This window comes from Suncus etruscus, chromosome 6 (assembly GCF_024139225.1).
Source record: "Suncus etruscus isolate mSunEtr1 chromosome 6, mSunEtr1.pri.cur, whole genome shotgun sequence".
Taxonomy (NCBI): Eukaryota; Metazoa; Chordata; class Mammalia; order Eulipotyphla; family Soricidae; genus Suncus; species Suncus etruscus.
In genome coordinates, this window is record NC_064853.1 from 93,881,688 (window position 1) to 93,905,375 (window position 23,688).

General features: G+C 42.1%; 1 protein-coding gene and 1 non-coding gene across 3 annotated transcripts in view; one reads left to right on the forward strand and one right to left on the reverse strand.

Annotated features, from left to right (window-relative positions):
• Positions 1-23,688, forward strand: part of YEATS2 (YEATS domain containing 2) — a 94,909-nt gene that overhangs the window by 30,852 nt on the left and 40,369 nt on the right. Inside the window, exons 8-12 of one of the 2 annotated variants that reach the window (XM_049775816.1) lie at positions 4,802-4,846; positions 9,711-9,891; positions 12,816-13,058; positions 15,664-15,822; positions 21,940-22,043. In XM_049775816.1, the coding sequence (XP_049631773.1) occupies positions 4,802-4,846; positions 9,711-9,891; positions 12,816-13,058; positions 15,664-15,822; positions 21,940-22,043 (732 nt within the window). The remainder of the gene's footprint in view (positions 1-4,801; positions 4,847-9,710; positions 9,892-12,815; positions 13,059-15,663; positions 15,823-21,939; positions 22,044-23,688) is intronic. The other variant, XM_049775817.1, reaches the window with a different exon arrangement.
• LOC126012274 (5S ribosomal RNA) lies at positions 20,834-20,952 on the reverse strand. Its single transcript, XR_007496793.1, has one exon. It is a non-coding gene; the product is annotated as a 5S ribosomal RNA (ribosomal RNA).

Here is a 23,688-nt window from a genome sequence, read left to right on the forward strand (position 1 = left end):
GCTTGGCACCTCTGTGTCTTCATGTTCTCTCTCCCTTGAATGCCTGTTTGACTTCTTTGCATGCTTTTAAATTCCTGTGTCACCTTTCCTGACTATTTAAACCCATAATTATTTCTGAATTTTGTGCTGCAGATCAATTCCTCTTTGATGCTCTAACACATTGAAGTGTTAGAGAGTTATATAAGATGTAAAGTTTCCAGAATGTATGGAATTCTTGTATTCTACATTCCCGACAGGTAATCAATTCTCTCTTCTCCCTCCACCACCACCAAAGAGCACAGTAATTTTTCCACAACAGTCCTTATAGCCATTTTTGTAAATGACAGTTATTTATTTATTTATTCTGCCTCCCGCCCGCCAGCTCTTAAACATTTCTTTATTAATGTTATTTTAATTTGCCCTTTTATGGGCTGGAGTGATAGCACAGCAGTAGGGTGCTTGCCTTGCATGCAGCCAACCCAGGACAGGCTTGGGTTCAATCCCTGGCATCCCATATCTCAAGCCTGCCAGGAGCACAGAGACAGTAGTAACCCCTGACATCACTGGGTGTGGCCCAAAAACCAAAAAATAAATAAATAAAAAAAAATTTGCTCTTTTATTTTTATTTTATTTTATTTACTTATTTTTAACTTGATCTCATTTTGATCTATGGAACTGGCACAGATCAAGACTTTTTTCAGTGGCACTCAAATAATATTTAATGATAGCCTTTATATCTCTCCCAAATTCTTTTTTCTTGTTCTTTTTTTTTTGGGGGGGGGGGCACACCCAGCGGTGCTCAGGGGTTACTCCTGGCAGGCACGGGGGACCATATGGGACACCGGGATTCAAACCTTAGGTCCTGGATCGGCTTGCAAGGCAAACGCAGCTGTGCTATCTTTCTGAGCCCTTTTTTCTTGTTCTTGTGGCGTTTCTTGTACCTACTCTGTCCCTCTTGCTTTGTTTGTTTGTTTGTTTTGTCCCTCTTGCTTTGTTTGTTTTGGGCCACACCGGCGGCAGTGCTCAGGGGTTGCTCCTGGTTCTCTGTTCAGAAATCACTCCTGGCAGGCACGGGGGACCATTGGGATGCCAGGATTGGAACCAGTGCTGGTCTTGGGTTGGCCGCTTGCAAAGCAAACGCCCTACCTCTGCCCTACCCTATCTCTCCGGCTCCCTCTTGCTATTTTGATAATAGTTTTTGTTTTAAATGTGATCCCTAGAATGAAATGCAGATTACATAGAACACTGTCATTTCTAGTCTTTGGAAGATATAAAAATGGATGTATCTTAGAATTATCCAGGTCTTCTTAGTAATATAAGAAGGCTAAAGTTTAAGGGTTTTTAAAATTCTGTTTAGTTTTATTTTTGGACCACACCCAGTGGTGCTTAGGGCTTATTCCTGGCTCTCTCCTCAGGGATCACTCCTAGCAGGGCTTAGGGGACCCTTTGTAGTGCTGAGGATCAAACTCAAGTCAGCTGCATACAAGACAAGTTCTGTGCCTGCAGTATTATGACCCAGGCCCCAACTTAAAGTATGTAAACTTTTCTATTATGAACACTAGATTTTAATTATTTATTGAGTAGTTCTCTCTATTGGCTGCTGAGTACCCTAGCCAGACTTCAGTCTATCTCTGGCAATTTTTTATTTGCTGATCCACTATAGTTTTATATTTACCTTCCTCTCTATCTAAATTATTTCCCCCCTATTCTTTTACCATATAGTGTTCGTTTTCCTTAGCTATCTCAATTTATTTATACTTTAGGATCTCACATGGTAATGCTCAGGGCACTGTGCTCAGAAATCACTACTGGTGGTGCTCAGTGGACCCTATAAAATATTGGGAATCAAACCTGGGCTGACTATGGAAGGCAACCCTCTCGCTTGGCAGTGCTGTCTCTTCAGCCCTCACAAAAAATGTTTTTAAGTGGTACAATATAAATTAAAATACAGGGCTAAAGCTTTGCCTCTTGGTCAGGAGATACAGTACAGGAGACGAGGCACTTGCTTTGGAGGGAAGTTGACCCTGGTTCAGACTTGACATCACCTCATAAAGTGCAACCATTACTATCTGCATGGCTTACATAATTTCCTTCCAAAAGAATTTACCTCTCTGAATGTAGATATGCTTGTTTGGTGTAAATAATTTCTCAGTTATAATCCTTTCTACTCTGAAATCATTTTTGATGTTAATATATTAGAAGTAATTAGCATTGCCTTTTCACTCAGTTTTTTTCCTAAGAGGATTTATGTTTGGATATGTTTGGATATTTCACCACAGTCCTTGCCCCTTCCCTAGGAATTTACTAACAAAATCTTTAACAAAGCCTAATAGGAAAACCAGCTTAATTAATAACATTAGGTGCTGCGTTCTTGCTTCAGTGTTTAGTTGATAGTTATACCATGGATGTGACAGGTGTTATTATACAAAGGTCTTAATTGCAACACATTTTTTGGGGTCACACCTGTTGATGCTCAGGGGTTACACCTGGTGCTGTGCTCAGAGCAATAGCGCAGTGATAGGAGCAATTCCTGAGTACAGAGCCAGGAGAACCCCAGAGCACTGCTGGGTGTGGCTGGCCCAAAAATCACAAGCCTGTGGCAGGCTCTGGGGACCATATGGGATGTCGGCGATCAAACTCAGGTCCATCCAGGGTTGGCCGCATGTAAGGCAAATAGCTTACCTGCTCTACTATCACTCCCAACATTTTTTTAATGTCGTGGAAGGGAGGTTTGGGGCTTGGAATCACAACCCAGCAGTGACTGGGGCATACTCCTGGCTTTGTGTTCAGGGATCACTCCTGATAGCACTTGTGGGACCCTATGTGGTGTTGGCGATTGAACTGGGGTTGGTCATGTGTATGGAAAGCACCCTGTACTACCTTTCCAGCCCTAACGCTTTAATTTTTTGCCTTTTTTTTTTTTTTTAATTTTAGTTTTATTTCTTTTGACCACACTAGCAGTGCCATAGCTAACTCCTGGCTCTACTCTTGTCTTATTGGTGGCTCTGCTCAAGTGATATCTTGATGGTGGGGATTGAACCCAGGCTGGCCAAACATAAGGCAAACACCTTACCTTGTACTGTTTCTCTGGCCCACCTAATACTTTTTTGTTTGTTTTTGGGCCACACCCAACTGTGCTCAGGGGTTACTCCTGACTGTTCAAGGGAACAGGTTGGGGCTGGGGGTGGGGTCATAAGGGAATGTAACCTTGGTTGGCTGCATGCCAGACTAGCAACCTCATTCACTGTACTCTCTACTCCCTCCCATGTGTTTGTCATTTTATCTACTTATTTACACATAGATAAAAATTTCTGTTTTTTTGTCTGTTTTATTACTGTGTTTCATATAACTCATTTGAACACCTTTCTTTTTTCTCTTTTTTAACAAATGGCAAGTAATTATTGTTTATAGCTAAAAGTGTTTTGTTGTATAAATGTACTACATCTTGGGGCGGGCGAGATAGCACAGTGGTAGGGCCTTTGCCTTGCAAGCAGCCGATCCAGGACCAACAGTGGTTTAAATCTCATTTCATATGGCCCCCCATGCCTGCCAGGAGTGATTTCTGAGAGAGCCAGGAATAATCCCTGAGCACTGCCGGGTGTCTCCCCCCCCCAAAAAAAAAAGTAATACATCTTTATTCAGTCATCTGTTGATGGTACTTTATTTGCTTTCACATCTTAGGTATAGTACATAATGCTGCTGTAAACATTGGAGTGGTTATGACTTTTTGTGTCAGTGTTCTTATTCTTCAGATATCCAGATAAATATGCAATTTTGGGATTGCTAGATTACTGATAGTTCTTTCTCTGGCTTTTATGTATTTATTTTGTCACACCAAACTGCTCAGGGTTTATTCTTGGCTCTGCACTAGGAATAAATCCTTGGTGCTTGGGGTCCAGATATGATGCCAGGGATCAAACCCAAGTTGGCTATGTGCAAGATAAACACTCTACCTGCTGTACTATCTCTCCAGCCCCTTCTCTTAAATTATTTTTTATTTGTTTGTTTTGATTTTGAGTCATACCTGGCAGCAGCGCTCAGGGATCACTCCTGGCTCTGTGCTCAGAAATTGCTCCTGGCAGGTTTAGGGGACCTTATAGGATGCAGGGGATCGAACCCAGGTCTGTCCTGGGGTGGCTGCATGCGAGGCAAACACCCTACTGCTGTGCTATTGCTCTGGCTTTCTCTCTTAACTTCTTAAGGAAGCTCCAGGGTTTGTTCTAAATGGCTATACCACTTTCTGTGCCTACCAAGCTGTGTATGAGATTTCTTTTTCTCCACATCCTCACCAGCAGTTATTGTTGCTGCTTTATATCAACAAATTGATGGTTCATGATTGCTGAATGTACCATTTTCTGTCTGTTAGACAATGCTGCAGTGATCATTCTTCTTCCATTTTTAAATTGCTCTTAGGCAGATTTGTTTTTGTTTTGGGAGCACACCTGGCAATGCTCAGGAGTTATTATTCTTGACTTTGTATTCAGGAACTACTCCTGACAGTATTTGATACCATATAGAAAATGTGGGCTAAACACAGTAAACTGCATGTAAGACAAGCACCCTACCTGCTGTACTCTCTCTAGTCCAGGCAGTTTATTTTTAAGGAAGTGTTTAGTTTATATTAAAAGTATTATAATTATATCTGAAGTTGTTTTTAATTTTACTCCACTTCCCTCCCAGAAAATTATGAGGGCATCTAGTAAACTGATGAATTTATAGTTTACACCATAGAAAGTAAATCTTCTAGTGTAAGCATTTGTGGTATGATTGTGGTATGATTTATAAACTCTGAAATTTAAGTCTTCCTTTTGTCTTTCAATAGCTGGATAGAACTTACACCGGCTTGCAGACTCTTGGAGCAGAGACGGTAGGTTTTCTCCTGATAATATAACTATATATAACTATATATATATGTATGTATATAAGAATAAGTAGAGTAACGATTGATAGTCATTGATATTTATATTTTGTTTGTTAGTGTGTTTTTAGGAGCTATACCCAGCGATGCTCAGGGACTACTCCTGGCTCTGTGCTCAGGGATCATTCTTGGTAGTGCTCAGGAAACCATATGAGATGCAGGAATCGAACTCAGGTCAGCTGTGTGCAAGGCAAATGCCCTACACATTATGCTATTGCTTCAATCACTGAACTTCATTTTTAAATTGAGCTGGAAATGAGTACTGAAAATATTTTGAAGCTTGTCTTCTCTTTTTTCCTCTTTGTAAAATGGAGAGATGCTCAGTGGTTGGGGTTCAAGCCTGGTGTGCAGAGGCCCCAGGTTTGTTATTACTGCATCATCCCCCAGACACCACCAAGTAAGCAGTAGTGGTTCGCTGATGGCTAGTACTTTAGACCTAGGTGCTGGACTGTTGGCCCAAACAGGCAGGCTATGTCATCATGGCCTCCTAGCCCTCTTTTGGGGACACCTTACCCCTAAGTTTCTTTTTTTTTTTTTTTTTTGATAAATGTCTATCTCAGCACTTTTTTTTTGGTGGGGAGAGTTAATTTTTGGGCCACACCTGGTGACATCAGGGGTTACTCCTGGCTACGTGCTCAGAAATCGCTCCTGGCTTGGGGGATCACATGGGACACTGGAGATCAAGAGCTTTCTTTGTCACATGTGTCAGAACTTTCTTTCTGAAAAGGTTGAATAAGATTGTTTGGAGGGGCCAGAGAGATAGTGGGTCTTGTTGGCACTTGTCTTGCACATGGCTCTGGGGTCCTGTGGCTAAACACACAAAGCACACACCCTGTCTTTCCTAAATCAGAAATTTTGTTCTAGCTTCCTCTTCCCTACACCCACCCTTTTTGAGATGTAAAGATCCACCTAGGCTTGATTAGCATTAGAAAGGTACTTGTCTGTTAAATAGCCCTCACCCCAGTGGATTGAATCTGGTCAATAAAAATCCTACAGGAGGACCATAGGTGTCTCTCAGTCCTTGAGGCTAGAAGGACCCAACTCCATGCTTTTTCTCTGCGAAGTTTGTCTTGTTTTTCTTTCTTTTTTGGGGGGTGGGGGTGGGGGTGGTATTTGAGCCACACCTGTTGGTGCTCGGGTTATACTCGGCTCTGCACTCAGAAATCACTCCTGGCAGTCTCGGGGGACCATATGGGATGCCAGGATTTGAACTACTGTCTGCCCTGTATTGGCTACATGCAAGGCAAACACCCTACAGCTATGCAATCTTCTAGTTCAACGTCTTGTTTTTCTTAATCCTTGTGGTATCAAGATCTGTTCACTCAGGGCTGGATTACAGCAATGAAGCCACTATAGGTTTCAATCCCTGGCATGCTAAATAAATCCCCTGAGCACTTCCAGGAGTAATTCCTGAGCCTAGTAAAGCCAGGAGTAACCCCAGAGCACTGCCAGGTATGATTACCCCTCTAAGAAAACCCCCAAGAAAGCTTTTGTTTCGAAGTACTGTATATTTTATTCGTCCATTTATGTCAGTACTTTTTTGAGTTACTAGTTTATTTGGGCTGCTAATAACAATTCTGCTAAGAATATGATCAACCATAAACTTTGAGTTTCTGCTTTCAAGGCTTTTGCATATAGAGCCTTGGAAGTACAATTGCTACATCATATGCTTAAGCCATCACAGCGTTTTTCCAAAACAGCTGTACCATATTACTGGCCCCCTGGCAGTGTGCAAGGATTGCAGTTTCTACATATACTTGCCAACATATTCTCTCTCTCTCTCTCTCTCTCTCTCTCTCTCTCTCTCTCTCTCTCTCTCTCTCTCTCTCTCTCTCTCTCTCTCTCTCTCTTTCTCTCACACACACACACACACACACACACACACACACACACACACACACTCTCCCCCTCCCTCCTTCCCTCCCTCCCATACTCTCCCCTCTCTCCCTCTCTTTCTCTTCCCTTTCTCCCTCCCTCTCTCCCTCTCTTTCTCTTCCCTTTCTCCCTCCCTCCCTTCCCCTCAACAAGGTGGTATTCTCTGATATTTATATTGTTCATATGTGCTTACTTGCCATTTTGTATCTTTGGAGATATTTTTCTTTTAAATGCCTTTTAGTCCATTTTTTAATATGTTTGATCTTTTGTGGTTGGGTTTTAGGACTTCTCTTTTTCTACATTAATCCCATATCAGATAATATGATTTGTAAATTATTTTTAAATTCTGTATCCTGTAATGTACAAGTTGGGGGGATGCTGTGTTCAGCCACTCCTAACAGGGCAGCAGTGCTCAGAGCTTACTTCTGATTCTGTGTTGAGGGATTACTCTTGGCAAGTACTCCAGGGCCTTATGCAATGCTGGGAATCAAGAGGGTTGACTGCATACAAAGCAAGTGCCAGACCTCCTGTACTATCTCTCTAGCCCAATGCACAGTTGTTTAAAATTAAGGTATAATCCACTGTTTCTAATATTATGAAACCTTGCCCATAGATTTTTTATTTTTAGGAGTTCTTTGCTTTGGGTCAGTGTTCAAGTATTTGATACATTTTCAATTTTTTTATATTAACTCATAGCTTTATGTGTGATATAAGGCTAGATCTTCCTTCATTCTAATATATGTGATATCTAATTTCCCTGTATCATTTGATAAAGACTGTTCTTTTCCCACAGAATGGTCTTTGGTACTTCAATAAAAAGTGGGGGCCTGGAGGTTATGTATTTGCTTTGCATAGGGCTGACCTAGACTTGATCCTTGGCACCCCTGAATACCACCAGGTGCAATATCTGAGCACAGCTCTGTGTGGCCCTCTGCAAAAAAATTAAAGTTTGGTTATGTAGCTGTACCAAAATCATACAGAAATTATACGGAAATAGGCATCATGTCATGGGAAATAAGCCATATGAGAAGATAATAAATACTGGAGCATCAAATTAATATAGAATGTAGAGGGACAAAACCATGTTAAATATAAATAAACCTTGAGCCCCGCGTTACAAAACTGAGGGTATCAAGTAGTGCGGAGAGGTGAGGGATGAAGAAAGAGGTGAACTACAAGTGGTGAACTGTCTGAGCACATTGGTGCTGGTGGGTGCAGTAAGTAAATGTACTTATGCATAAACATTAGCACTGTTAGTAACTATGTTACCCAAACCATAATAAAAACACATTTAAAACAACCAAAAATAATTTAACCATTTTGTAAGTGTATATTCTATTCTTATGAACTGTGTGTCTTTTGTTGGGTTACTATGTCTTTATTGTCGTGTGATTGTTTTGTTATTTGATTTTGTTGCCAAGGCGTTAAACATAGAACCATATACCTGCAAGACATTTGGTCCGCCACTGTGCCACACCCCAAATCCATGCAATGTTTCAAAATAAGTAAGACCTTTTTTGTTAAGACCTTTAACTTCACCCCCTCCAAACATACAATACGTACATAAATACAAATGTGTACATACATATATACAAACAAACGTGTGAGACTTTAACATTTCACATCATTATTTTTGCTATGTCAGCCATAACAATTAACTTAAAATGAACTAGTCAAGCTATATTCTACTTTGGGAAGAACACTGTTCTGTCAGAAGTTATTTCTTGAGCACACTCTGTGTGTGATAGGTACTGATCTATGTACCAGGGATACAGAAACAAATAACATTGCTGCTTTCTCAAGGAGTTGCACTCCTGGGTGTGTTGAGAATGGGGAGAAAGATGAACAGTAAGTTTGAGAGCAGGCAAGAAGACTTCCCTTCTAAGTAAGTAAGTAAGTGCTATTAAAAAGGCGAGTAGCTGAGGGGAGTAGTTAAGGAGTGCTCCTATAGAAAGATAACATTTTCCTGAGACCCAGCAGTGGAAAGGAATCAGTCATGCAAAAATTTGGGGTTAGATAAAAAAGCAAAAACAAAAATACCCAAACAAACAAACAAAAATAGCAACAAAAAAAAAACATTGTCAGGAAATAAATATAGGAAAGACATTACATTCTCTTTCAGAATTAACAAAATATAAATGAAGGCCACAATGAGATAACATTTTGCTATAAGATTGGAAAAATCTGCCGGTCGTGGTGGCATGCGCCTATAGTCCCAGCTACTCTAGAGGCTGATGCCGGAGGATCACTTGAGTCCAGGAGTTCTGGGCTGCAGTACGCTATGCCGATCTGGTGTCTGCACTAAGTTCAGCATCAATATGGTGACCCCCGGGAGCGGGGGACCACCAGGTTGCCTAAGGAGGGGCGAGCTAGCCCAGGTTGTAAACGGAGCAGGTCAAAGCTCCCATGCTGATCAGTAGTGGAATCGCACCTGTGAATAGCCATTGCACTCCAGTCTGGGCAACATAGTGAGACCCTGTCTCTAGGAAAAAAAAAGATTGGAAAAATATATTTAAAATACTGAAAAAAAAATTTGGGGGGGGGGTAAGAGCTTTCCAGGTAAAATGGTAGGTGGGAAGGCTTTATTTTTATGATGGCTACACTTAAGTTATCTACTTACTAAGCTAGACTACTTACTAAGCTAGACTATTCTCGAATAGGCACTTTAGGTCTTGAGAGTCAAGCTGCTTGTAAGGTGTCATTAGAAATGGTCTGCCTTGGGGCCGGAGAGATAGCATGGAGTTAAGGTTCCATGCAGAAGGTCGGTGGTTTGAATCCCGGGCATCCCATATGGTCCCCTGAGCGCTGCCGGGTGTGACCCAAAAACAAAAGGAAATTTTCTGCCCCATAATCCTTCAGATAGCATATTCTTTGCCAGATGTTAGGTTTTCCTTGCCATTGAGGATGAGTTTACAAGCCTTTTGGTTGCCTAACACAGGTAGTGGATGTAGAGCTGCATCGACATTCTCTGGGAGAAGATGCCATGTACCCTCAGTCCTCCGAGTCTGATATTTCTGATGCTCCACCAGCTTTGCCTTTGACCATTCCAGCACCTGTGAAAGCTTCCTCACCCATTAAGTCGTCCCATGAACCAGGACCTGATCCCTCTGTGGAAAAAGGTAATATGTGTATCTGTTTTAGATCATTTTTTCTTCACATTTTTATTACTTTATTTAAACATTGCAGTTTACATAGTTGCTTATAAAAATTTTGTTCCTGCTATTTCATGCCTCAGAAACCAGTGTAAAATTCCCTCCCAACATTGTCCACAGATTCCATATCTGCCTTCTTGGCAGGCTCGAAATAATTTGCTTTATATTACTTTTTACGACTAAGTAGTAATGGAATTATTGAGAAAAACAACGGCATAAGAAAATTTGCGAAAATTATTATAGCTTGCAATAGAATCATTAAGTCATTGTCTGAAACAAAATAAGCTGTTTATTGCTAGTTGATCATAGTTTATTCATCTTAGGTGACTGCTATGCTACTTTGACAGCTATTTTTTTGTGTTCTTACTGGAGTGTCACCAGTAAAGAAATTGAATGTGTCCAGTAATTTTTCGTTCTGTGGCTGACATGTTGGCAGCTGTGATTTGTGGCTGTAGCTGTCAGAGCTTTGGGAAGTATGAAAAGGTGAGGTTTGGCTACTTGTACTCACTCTGACAAAGCCCTGGACATCTTAGCACCTAGTATCAGCATACTTGGAGCTTTGGTCAGATAGGGTCTGATCAGTGGTTAAGCTCTGAAGTTGGTCCATTGGTGTGGTGATTGTGGCTTGTCGATGCAACTGCCACGGCTTGCAGGCTTGCAGGGCAGGGACTTGGCCCGCCACTCCTCTGGAGATTGCTCCAGTTTTCAGTTGCAAGGCTGGTATACTCATGATTTTTCATGATTCGAATTATATCTCATTTGAGAATAAGATGCATCTATGGAGCTGGTAAATGAAGTGGCTGAGGGGTTGTGGATGTCCGTTTTGTAGCTTTCTTTTTCTCATTTGTGTTAGAAAAAGGGTGCTGGACTGCTGCCTTTGGACACTTAAGAGTATATGGGGCATGATTTTTCCTAAGTAGGCATGCTTCTTCTACTGCACAGCTCTGTTGGAAGGAAAACCTAATCCTTAATCTTCTCAGATAGGAATTTTTTTTCTTTTTATCTGGGTAGGGTTGGATCATTCCTTAGCAGTGCATAGGGCTTTCTCTCCTCCTGACTTTATGCTTAACAGTCACTTTCAGAAGTGCTACAGGAACCATATGTGTTGCCAGGGATTAAACTAGGCTTGACTGCCCATAAGACAAGCACCTTAACAACTCCTGTACTACCTTTTTCATAAAATTTTTGTAAAGTTTAAATGATGGTTTGTAGAGTACTGCATGCACTAAAAAGTGGCAAAGTTCTGATTTTTATTTAGGGTCCACACTCAGTGGTGCTCAGGACTTAGTCCTGGCTCTGAGCTCAGGGATTACTCCTCATAGACTCTGGGACAATAGGGAGTATCAGGGATCTAACCTCAGTTTACCACGTGTAAGACAAGCACCCTATCTCTGCTGCTGCTCCAATTTTTTAAGTGATTTTTTTTATTCACTTATGATTATAATGGTTTTCTATAATGTTTTGTAGGAATATTTTGTCACTCAGTGCAAATATATAATCAGATATTTAAGTACATAAGGTATAACACCATTTCTAAATGTTGTTAGGCTTTATTTTGCTTCAGTGTGATGCTAATATTTTTTGTAAACACAAAGGATGCAGTACACATTTTTGTTTTATTTACCATACTTACTGGCATATAAAACGACCCCCTACTTTTCCTCTTAAAATATAGGGTTTGGGTCACTGTATAAAGCTACCTCTCTTTTAACGCACACCAAATGGAAATTAAAAAACCTAAGAGAAAAGGAGTAGAACCCTCAAAAGTTAACAGTATATTTTTAATAAAGCTAGCCTTTGGAGTGCCAACAATCATTTTACATTTGTCATTTGTAGTGACTGTGATTTTTTTTTTAATTGTGATCTACATTGAGAGCAGGGAGAGGGGACTCCTCCAAGAGCAGCTGGCTAGGGTGCAATGATTAATAGGACAGCAAGAGGGAGACAGAGCACCTCCTCTGTGTGTCCCATAAAAGCTGAACAGAGGACTGAACACCAGAAAGCCGCAGACCCGGCAGCTGGATGAGATGCAGCTCTCAGTAACTCAGTTCCTCTGTGCACCCTGAAAGATGAATCAGGACAAATAGGACTGAGCACAAGAAAGCTGCATACCAGCGATGATACCCGGCAGCTGGATGGGATGTAGCACTGGGTAACTCAGCTCCTCTGTGTGCCCTGAAAGATTAATCAGGACAAGCAGAGGACTGTGATGATGATGCCTGGCAGCTGGATAAAATGTGGCGGTAAGATGGGGGTGGGGTGAATCACTTGAGTAAGTTTCAAGCGTGCTGTATACTGGCATATAAGACAAGCCCCGACTTTTAAGAAGTTTTCATGGGTTAAAAAGTCATCTTATATGCCAGAAAATACAGTATTTACTTTTTGGTTTTGGGGCCACATCCAGCAGTGCTTGAGGGATACTCCTGGCTCTGTGCCCAGAAGTCGCTCCTGACAGGCTTGGGGGACCATATGGGATGCTGGGATCAAACCATGGTCCGTCCTGGATTGGCTGCATACAAGCCAAAGACCCTACTGCTGTGCTATCTCTCCAGCCCCTGATGTTAATATTTTAATTTATTTATAAATCTCAAGTTTTCTCTTTAAATTTCAGTCGCATCTTTATAAGCATCTAATAATGCAGCATCATTAACCTTTTTTTGATTATTTATTTTTGGTCCACATCCAAGGATTACCCCTGACTGCACAGTCACTCTTAAATTTAAGTTACTTTATTTTCAGTTTTCTTTTATTATTATTTGTTATTTATTTTTATTTATTTTTATTTTTTATTTCTCTTGCCTTTTTTTTCCATTCCACAATGTTAAGATTTTATCATTTGATAGCTAATGACTTATTTAATGACTTACTATTTGCCATGTTTTTATTTCAAGCAGAATTCCCAGCAAACACCGAAGCTGAGAGACACACTACATTTTATTCATTGCCATCCTCATTGGAACGAACACCTACCAAAATTATGACATCCCAGAAAATTACTTTTTGTTCCCATGGCAATTCAGCTTTTCAGCCAATAGCATCAAGCTGCAAAATTGTACCACAGAGTCAAGTTTCTAATCCTGAGTCACCTGGGAAGTCCTTCCAACCCATCACTATGAGCTGCAAGATTGTTTCTGGTATGCAAAGGATATGTATGAAATCTATGTGTTTAAAAATTGCTGGAGTGTATGGGGCAGGAGAGATAGCACAGTGGTGTTTGCCTTTGAAAGCAGCTGACCCAGGACCTAAGGTGGTTGGTTCAAATCCCGGCATCTCATATAGTTCCCTGAGCCTGCCAGGAGCTATTTCTGAGCAGATAGCCAGGAGCACTGCTGGATGTGGCCCAAAAACCAAAAGAAAAAAAAAATGCTGGAGTGATAGCAAAACAGCTAGTAGGGCATTTGCCTTGTAGTAGGGCATTTGACACATACGCAGGCACCCCAAGCTTGCCAGGAGTGATTCCTGAGCACAGAGCCAGGAATATCTCCTGAGTACTGCCAGGTGTGGTCCCATCCCCTCATTCCTATTCCCCACCCCCAAGAGCAAGCAAAATTTGCTGGAGTGACACTTTACAGCTTAGAACTATAAGTTTACAATTACAGCTGGTTCCACCCAAAACAAAGATGATCCCTGGTTTCTTTGTATTTGTTTGTTTACAACTTGGGTGTACCCAAAACAGATTTTCCCCACTTAGCATGTATCAAGCAAACCTGGGTGGGATTAGCTCAAAATAGGCCTTCTGTCTATACTACCCTGCTTTGGGGTTGTCTCTGTACTCAATAAAAAACTACAATCTAGCAGGCACGCATATTCAGCCATGCATATTTTACTCTCAGCTTTGTTTGGATTATTTTCTGTAGCGACCCTTGATCAAGACCCACTTTTCCTGGGTAGAAATAGAGCATTTGGGGCCATTACATGACATAAGTCTAAGGACTTGTTTCTAAGGCCATTCTTGTTTCCCTGTGACAGAGCAGTCACAGAACAAAAACAGGTCATTCATGTGTAAATTAACTTTTGAATGAGAAAGGAAATGAGATTCAAAGTATTTGGACATTTTTTTCTCAAGTCAACACAGCTAAAATTTCTAAAATGGGAATTGAATTTTGGAAGTATACATACCAGCATTACAAGTAAGAGAAAAAAATTAGAGGCCTTTTGGAATTAAGTCTCCAATGTTGGAATTGACTTGGTATTGAAATCCCTTTTATACTTACTAGAGAAAAATTTATCCTCACTAAGTTATAGTTCTAAGCTTTTATTTTCATTGCCTCAACAGTTTTATACATGATGTCAGGCATGCTTCTAATAGAAATAGATTTTATAGTTTGGTTGTGCCACCTAAGAAAAGGTATGTTAGACACTGAACAAAAGGTGGTAGAGGAGAAAGGGGCTCATAGTTCTGAGCTCAATCTTCAGGAGACCCAGGTTCCAGCCCTGACACCACATCACCCGGAATGGTCTCTGAGCACCCTTGAGTGTGGTCCTAAAATAAAAAGCAAAAATAAATAGGAATAAACGGAATATTTGATGATAAAAGTAAGCAACTCAGTAGAAATACGACCCGCGTCTTTGAAATTGATGGTAATGTACACATAATTTTACATTTCATTTAGAAGTGGTCTGAAACTTGGTGCTTCAGGGAGAGAATGGCTAAATGTAAAATTGATAGGAAATTTAGAGCAATTAATGATGGAAGATTTGATTAGTGAAAGACAGTTGTTGTGTAGCCATCCCCCCAATAACCTTTTAAGAGCTATGGGATTAAGAATCCATTTATCATTACTGTGGCATAGTATGAATATGTGTTTTGGTCTTTTAATTTCCTATTGGAAATTAAATAAACTCCCCATTTTAAAATTATTAATTCTACACACATTTTCCCTTCCTCACCCTCTCTCTCTCTCTCTCTCTCTCTCTCTCTCTCTCTCTCTCTCTCTCTCTCTCTCTCTCTCTCTCGCTCGCTCGCTCTCTCTCTCTCACTTTCAGTGTATTGCATATTCTAACAATCAGCCTGAGTTGTTGAAGATTTGTTATCTAAAAATTCCTGACAGTTGTTCTAGACTGTTGGGGTAAGATCCTGCATTTTAAATTTTAGGTGCATGCCTAAAATGACATCATTAAAATGTCAGCTCAGGGCAGAGTGGTAGAGTGTGGTAGAGTGCTTTCCTTTCATGCGATCACCTGGGTTTAATAATCAACATCCTTTATGGTCTCCTTAACCCAGGGGTCCTCAAACTTTTTAAACTGGGAGCCAGTTCACTGTCCCTCAGACCATTAGAGAGTCTGACTATAGTAAAAACAAAACTTATGAACGAATTCTTATGCACACTGCATATATCTTATTTTGCAATGAAGAAACAAAACAGATACAAATACAATATGTGGCCCTCGGGCCATTGTTTGAGGACCACTGCCCTAACCCTTCAGGAGTAATTCTTGAAGGCAGAGCCTGGAATAATTCCTGAGCATTGCCAGATGTGACCCAAAAACAAACAAAAAATGCAGACTTATATCCACTGTTTGTAGTAGGACCTTGCTGCTGCAGCTGGTTCTTGGATGAGGGAGTAGACAGGGCAAGTGAATACCACACCCACTTAGGTTAGCTGCTGGGGCCTGAAATACACAGTCCCAGTCTCTTCTCAATGTTACCTTTGCCTTGCCAACCCACCTCTCTCCCTTTATCTTAGCATCTTCTTAGATGGTTTGAATATGTCTTTCTGCATTTTCTTAACAATCAAGGTTCTCCTATATCAACTCCAAGTCCTTCACCGTTGCCTCGAACGCCGACTTCCACTCCAGTGCATGTGAAGCAAGGCACTACCAGCTCTGTTATCAGTAATCCGTATGTTATTCTGGACAAGCCAGGGCAGGTGATTGGCACCACCACTCCCACTGCAGGTGTGTTTGATCAACATTTGTATCATACAAAATAATTTACACATTGTTTTTTAAAGAATTAAATCTGGGGCTGGAGTGCTAGTACAGCAGGTAAGGTGTTTGTCTTGCATGCAGTGAACCTGGATTCGAACCCTGCCATCCCAAATGGTCCCCCAAACCTGCCAGGACTGTTCCTGTATACAGAGCCCTTGAACACTATAGGGTATGGCCCCAGATCAATAAATAAATAAGGCATTAAATAAAATGACAAATGAATAAATAAATGATTAAATTCTTTAAAAGTCTGAAATCTCTCCACAAACAAGAAAAGGGAATATATGAGTAACCCTGGTTTCTGCTCACCCATCCTTACAACCCTTCTTGATGGCCTCTGATCACTGCAACAGAACTTGAGAACGGAGAGATTGCTCTATGAGCTGGACCTCAAACTTTGCATGTGAGAACAGGTTTGATCCCTGGTACCACATCGATTAGGAAGTAGCTCCTGGGGTCGGCGAGGTGGCGCTAGAGGTAAGGTGTCTGCCTTGCAAGCGCTAGCCAAGGAAGGACCGTGGTTCGATCCCCCAGTGTCCCATATGGTTCCCCCCAAGCCAGGGGCAATTTCTGAGCACTTAGCCAGGAGTAATCCCTGAGCACCAAACGGGTGTGGCCAAAAACAAACAAACAAAAAACCCCCCCAAAAAAGGGAAGTAGCTCCTGAGCATGCCTGTTGGTTCTCCTTCAAACAAAGCAAGACAAGTCTAAATAGCTGATTTTATTTTTATCTGGAAGGCATGGACTACATACAGTATGATCATTAACTTTTCCAAATTAAATGTTAAGAATAAGTTAAATAAAATAAATGAGCCACAGTCAAATAAAATGGTGAACTTTTCTGTGGGGGAGGGAAATAAAAATAAATAAAAAATAAAAAAAATTTTGTGGGGGAGGGAAGCATAGTTATAAATAGACTGTTCTGATTCAGAAGAGCAAAAATTATTTTATTCCTCAGTTAAGTTACTTAAAAATATGTTCCTAGCACCACCGGGTGTGGCCCAAAAACCAAAAAAAAAAAAAAATGTTCCTGGGGCCAGAGTGATAGCACAGCTGTAAGGCATTTGCATTGCACATGACCAACACAGGATGAACCCCGGTTTGAATCCCGGCATCTCGTATGGTTCCCCAGGGATGCCAGGAGTGACTTTTGAGTGAACAGCAGGAGTAACTCCTGAGCACCACCACTGGGTATGACCCAGAAACCAAAAAAAAAAAAAAAAAAGAAATGTTCCTAAGGAGCCGGAGAGCAACAGCACAGCAATAGGGTTTTTGCCTTGCATGTAGCTGACCCAGGAAAAACCCGAGTTGGATCCCCAGCTTCCCATATAGGTCTTCTGAGCCTGGCAGGAGCGATTTCTGAGTGCAGATTCAGGAGTAACCCCTAAGCACTGTCAGGTGTGGTCCAAAACCAAAATAAAGAAAAATAAAAGATCCGGCTGGAGAGATAGTATGGAGGTAAGGCATTTGCCTTTCATGCAGAAAGTCACTGGTTCGAATCCTGGCATCCCATATGGTCCCCTGAGCCTGCCAGGAGTAACCCCTGAGCGCTGCCGGGTGTGACCCCGCCCCCCCCCCCCAAAAAAAAAAAGATCCTACATATAGGCATTCATATAGCTTTTGCTTTTGGTTTGTTTTGGGGCTGCACCCAGCAGTGTTCAAATATCACTCCTGGAGGGCTCGGGGAAATCCTATGTGGTCCCAGGGATTTGGCCTATCTCTGTGCTATTGCTTGACCCCTAGTTTTTACTTCTCATTAAAAGAAAACATGAAAAGATGTAAGAGAGATGATTGTTAGGTTATTATACTAACTTAAAAAAGAATTTCAGGTTGGGGGCTGGAGAGATAGCACAGCGATAGGACATTTGCCTTGTACTTGGCCAACCCAGGAGGGATCTGGGTTCGATCCCCAGCATCCCATATATTCTTGACCCTGCCAAGAGCTATTTCTAAGCACAGAGCCAGGAATAACCCCTGAGCACCTCTGGGTGGGGACACTTCCTCCCCAAAAAAAGAGACTTTCAAGGCTAGAGCTCAGTGAGTAGGACATTTGTCTCCAAGCCTGCAGGAAAGAATGTGAGCCAGGAGAAATCTCCGAGCACTGTCAACTGTGGTCCCTAACCTCTTCCTCCAAAAAAGAGAGTTTTCAATTTTGGGGGTGGGGCACACCCTTTTGATGCTCAGGGGTTACTCCTTACCTCTAGTGCCACCTCTCCAGCCCCAAGAGTTTTCAATTTTAACACATGAATGAACTTTTGGACTTTTAGGTAGATTTCTGGTAGAAATTACGCGTTTTAAGAATAGCTATAGGGGCCAGAGAGATAGCATAACAGTAGGGCATTTGCCTTGCACGCAGCTGATTCAGGACAGATGGTGGTTCAAATACCGGCATCCCATATGGTCCCCCGAGGATGCCAGGGGCTATTTCTGAGTGCCGAGCTATGAGTAACCTTTGAGTGCTGATGGCTGATGGCTATTTACAATAGCCAGATCAGGAAACATCTCAGATGCCCAGTAACAGAAGAGTGGCTAAAGAAATTGTGGTACATCTATAGTACGATGGAATACTATGCAGCTGTTAGGAAAAAAATCAAGTTATGAAATTTGCTTCTACATGGATGGATTTGGAGACTATTATGTTGAGTGAAATAAGTCAGAGGGAGAGAAATAAGTACAGAGTAGTTTCATCAATTCGTGAGATTTAAGAAAAATAAAAGACAGTATAATAATAATATCCAGAGACAATAGAAATGAGGCCTGGAAGGACCAGCCCATGATAAGCTTATCACAAAGATTGGTAAGTGCAGTTAGAGAAATAACTACATTAATTTTCAGTTACCATGACAATAATAGAGAAATACAATGCCTGTCTTGAAGACTGGCAGGGGAATGGGGGACAGTGGTGGTGTGAAAGTTGCACTGGTGAAGGGGTGTGTGCATTTTATGACTGAAACCCAATTACAAACATGTTTGTTACCATGGTGCATAAATAAAAAAATTATTAAGAAAAAGATAATAGGGGCCGGAGAGATAACATGGAGGTAGAGCATTTGCCTTCCATGCAGAAGGTTGGTGGTTCGAATCCCGGCATCCCATATGGTTCCCCGAGCCTGCTGGGGCGATTTCTGAGTGTAGAGCCAGGATTAACCCCTGAGCAAAGCTGGGTGTGACCCAACCTCCCCCGCCCCCCAAGAAAAGATAAAGATAATAGGGGCTGAGAGATAGCATGGAGGTAATTAGGCGTTTGCCTTGCATGCAGGTCAGTGGTTTGAATCCCGGCAATCCATATGGTCCCCCAGGACCTGCCAGGAGCGATTTCTGAGCGTAGAGCCAGGAGTAACTCCTGAGCACTGCCAAGTATGATCAAAAACCAAAAAAAAAAAAAAAAAAAAAAGAGAGAATAGATACAATTATGGTACCCCTCTTAACGCTATTTTAAGAGATTGTCTACTCCCTTTGTAAGTAAGGATATCTTTGAGGATGTATAGATTTAAAAGTCAGCCAAAAGTTTTGCTACTGTGTTTGGTAAATGGTGTAGGTGATCATCTACTATTTTTGGTCTTGATTTATAGGTAGCATAACTATAGAAAATGTGAATTATCTGCTTTGCATGTGGGCGGCCTGGGTTCAAACCCTGGCACCTCATATAGTCCCCTGAGCCTGCCAAGAGCGATTTCTGAGCACAGAGCCAGGAGTAACCTCTGAGAGCCATCAGATATGGCACCTTCCAAAAAAAAAAAAAAAGCAGTTTTTAGCATTGACTACACTAAATTAAAATAGGTTTAATCTTCCAGTGAAATGAGTTGGAAGGAGTTCACATTCACTGACTAGAAGGTATTCAGTTTGGCACAATGTAGAAATGTCAATATCAATCATGCTTCAGTATCTTTATAAGTGATGGATTCATTTTTTTGGATTTTGGTTTTTGGTTCACACCTGGCGACACTCCGGAAGGCTCAGGGAACCACATGGAATGCTGGGATTCGAACCACCGCTGGCCCTGGGTTGGCCGCTTGCTAGGCAAGCGCCCTACTACTGTGCTATCTCTCCAGCCCAAGTGATGGATTCTTAAAGAGTATCCTAATACAGGGGCTGGAGAGATAGCATGGCAGTAGAGCGTTTGCCTTGCATGCAGAAGGATAGTGGTTTGAATCCTGGCATCCCACATGGTGCCAAAGCCTGCCAGGAGCGATTTCTGAGCATAGAGCTAGGAGTCACCCTTGTCACGCTGCCGGGTGCAACCCCAAAATACCCAACAAAACAAAAAAAAATTTTTTAAAGAGTATCCTAATACAAAAGCTGCTTTTACTAAGTCATCTTGACTTTTGTACTGACTTCTTGCCCCTTTTTAGCTTAGCCATGTGGTCAGTTCCAAAAGAGGAATCCTTAACTGCTTTTTTGCTGTTTTGTTATATTTTGGGACCACATGTTTTTTTGTTTTTTTGGGTTTTGTTTTTGGGTCACACCGGCAGTGCTCAGGGGTTACTCCTGGCTCTACACTCAGAAATCACTCCTGGCAGGCTCAGGGGATCATATGGGATGCCAGGATTCGAACCACCAATCTTCTGCATGCAAAAGCAAACACCCTATCGCCATGCTCTCTCCGGCTCCATGGGACCACATATGATGATGCTCAGGACTTATTCCTGGCTTAGCACTCATGAATTACCCCTAGTGGTGCTCAGAGAATATGGGATTCTGGGGGGATTAAACTCTGGCCTTCCATGTACAAGGCAAACACCCTACTTGCTGTACTATTACTCTGGTTCCTTTAAGTGCTTTTATTTATTTTATTTTATTTTTTGGTTTCTGGACCACACCCAGCGGCTCTCTCATGGGATTACTCTGGCTCTGCACTCAGAAATTGCTTCTGGCTGGCTCGGGAGTCAATGGGATGTTGGGGATCAAACCCAGTCGCCACATGCAAGGCAAATGCCCTACATGCTCTGTATTGCTCCAGCTCCTTAATTTTTTTTTAAGCCTACAGCACCCGGTATTCCCAGGTGGTCTCCCATCCAAGTACTAACCAGGCCCGACCCTGCTTAGCTTCCAAGATCAGACGAGATTGGGCGCGTTCAGGGTGGTATGGCCGTAGACTCCTTAATTTTTTTAATTGAGTTTCAGTCTTACAATGTCCAACATCCACCCTTACATGCTTTTTATTTTATTATTGTTGTTATGGGTTTTTTGGGGTTCCGCACCCAGCAGCGATCAGGGGTTACCCAGGGCAGGCTCGGAACCATATGGGATCAAACCTGGGTCGTCTCAGGCCGGCTGCATGCAAGGCAAACACCCTACTGCTGTGCTATTGTTTTCCCCTTCCCCATATGCTTTTTAATGATAATTTTAGCTCTGTGAACTTCTGACCTTTAAAAAAGAAATGAGTTGCCAGCGTGATAGCACAGCTATAGGGCGTTTGCCTTGCATGCGGAGGACCCAGGGTGGACCCTGGTTCAATTCCCAGCATCCCATATGGTCCTCCAAGCCTGCCAGTAGCGATTTCTGAGTGTAGAGCCCAGGAATAACTTCTGACAGTGGCAGGTGGTCCAACCCCTCCAAAAAAAAAAGACAAGAAAGGAGAAATGAGTGACCATGAACAGGTGACACTGGTGAGGAGAGATCAGTTCCAGGAACTACCCCACAGACACAGGTGTCATCCCTTGATAGATGATCCTCCAGCATGGCACAGCCAAAAAGCATGGCAGGACCCAGCCACAGCTGCTATAAGCATGCAGGTCCTGCAGTCTAGTGTGTGCTGCTGCTGGTTTTCTCAGGAGGGAATGAAGAAGATTAAACCTTTTTAAAAGATCAGTACATATCTAAAGCCAGAGAGTTCAGTGGGTAGAGGGCTTTGATGTGCATCTTGCCAACCCAGGTTCAGTCCTCAGCTCCCATGTGACCTGACTGCCAGGAATGATCCTTGAGCACAAAGTCAGGAGGAGTAAGCACTGAGCAACTCTGGGTGTGGCCCAAAAATTAAGTAAGTCTCAGAAAAGAGAGATAGTTGTGGGAACTATCTTGAACTTTCTTTGTAAACAAATTGCATAGTAACGTTGTTTATTTTATACCTACCTTATTTATCAGGAAGTCCTACAAACAAGCTCTCAACTGCCTCGCAAGCCTCCCAGGGAACAGCTTCTCCTGTTCCTAAAATTCACGGAAGCAGTTTTGTAACATCAGCCGTCCAGGTAACACTCTTGGGGCATTTGAATTTGAAAATTTGAACACTGTTAGGACGATTAGAATTTGTCACTCGAGTGTGCAAGTTTCATGTTTAGAATCTCTAGCTACTAAGTTCCTTGAATACAGTGCTTCTCAATTATTTTCTGTCATGCCCCCCCTAGGAAGAAGAAAACATTTTTCGCACCCCCCCTGTGCAACTGTAAATAGTATCTTTATTAAAAAAACTTAAACCTGCAAAACAAAAATATATAAAATAACTTGAGCAGATTTATTTTGTTGTTCTTTTGTTGGGCCACACCCGTTTGATGCTCAGGGGTTACTCTTGGCTAGGCGCTCAGAAATTACCCCTGGCTTGGGGGACCGAACTGCAGTCCTTCCTTGGCTAGCGCTTGCAAGGCAGACACCTTACCTCTAGCGCCACCTCACCAGCCCCTGTGCAGATTTTTTTTTTTTTTTTTGGTTTTTGGGCCACACCCTGTGACGCTCAGGGGTTACTCCTGGCTATGCGCTCAGAAGTTGCTCCTGGCTTCTTGGGGTAATCAAATGTGATGTCTGGATTAATGGCTACAATGAGCACCTTTTACAGTGCATAGCTTTTCGAAGCGGGGTTTGAAGCAGGACACAGCAACTCTCAGCTCCAGAGACATACAGAGACATAAATACGGGGCTTAGCTTATTTTGACAGTGTTTGTCGAGGTCAAATGCACCCCCCCCTTTACAGAGCCTCACGCTCCCCCTCCCCCCGGGTGAGCCCCACTATTTGAGAACCACCACTTAAAGATAAGTAGCACTGGGGGCCAGATAGCATGGAGGCAGGGCATTTACCTTGCATGCAGAAGGACAGTGGTTCTGAATCCCAGCATCCCATATGGCCCCCGAGCCTGCCAGGAGCGATTTCTGAGAGTAACCCCTGAGGGCTGCCAGGTGTGACTCAAAAACAATAACAATAAACAAAAGCATTTCCTGCGTTACCCTAGGTCTTTGACTGGCTCCTCTAAAAATCCTCACTCCTCTCCTTTACTCACCTGGTAGCTATTTAGATATTTACTGTGAGGAGCCCAGATGTAACTCAGTGGTACAGCCTTTGTTCTGCTTTTGTGAGGTCCTGAATTCCTCAGTGCAAAATAAAAATTAAAACAGCCCAACTTCCTGTGGTGTGGAAGTTGTCTTTATTGGTGTGGTGCAAGTTTTACTGTATAAAATACTTGGTATGTATTAATTTTTTATTTAATTTTTATTTTTAGACAGTGATTTGTATAAACACCCTCCATCTCCGCAGCACCCCCTCCCACAGTGAACTCATTTCTATAGACCAGCTCTCAGATTCAGCTATCTGTGGCCTATAATAGCTGTCTTAAATTAAGGCTTTCGAATTGCAAGCCTCTAAGAATTCAAAAATCATTTCTGATATTGGGCCAGAGCTTTAGTACAGCAGTTTGGATTTGATCCCCAGCATCCCAGGTAGTCCCCTGAACTTGTCAGGATTTATTTCAAAGTGCAGATTGAGGAGTAACTTCTGAGCATCAACACATGTGACACCCCCCAAAAAAAACAACAAAACAAAACAAAAATGACCTCTAATATCACTAGTGCTTAACATGGATTCCTTCTGTTAGGCAATTTATCCTGTTGAAAGTTTCCTGGTCAAAG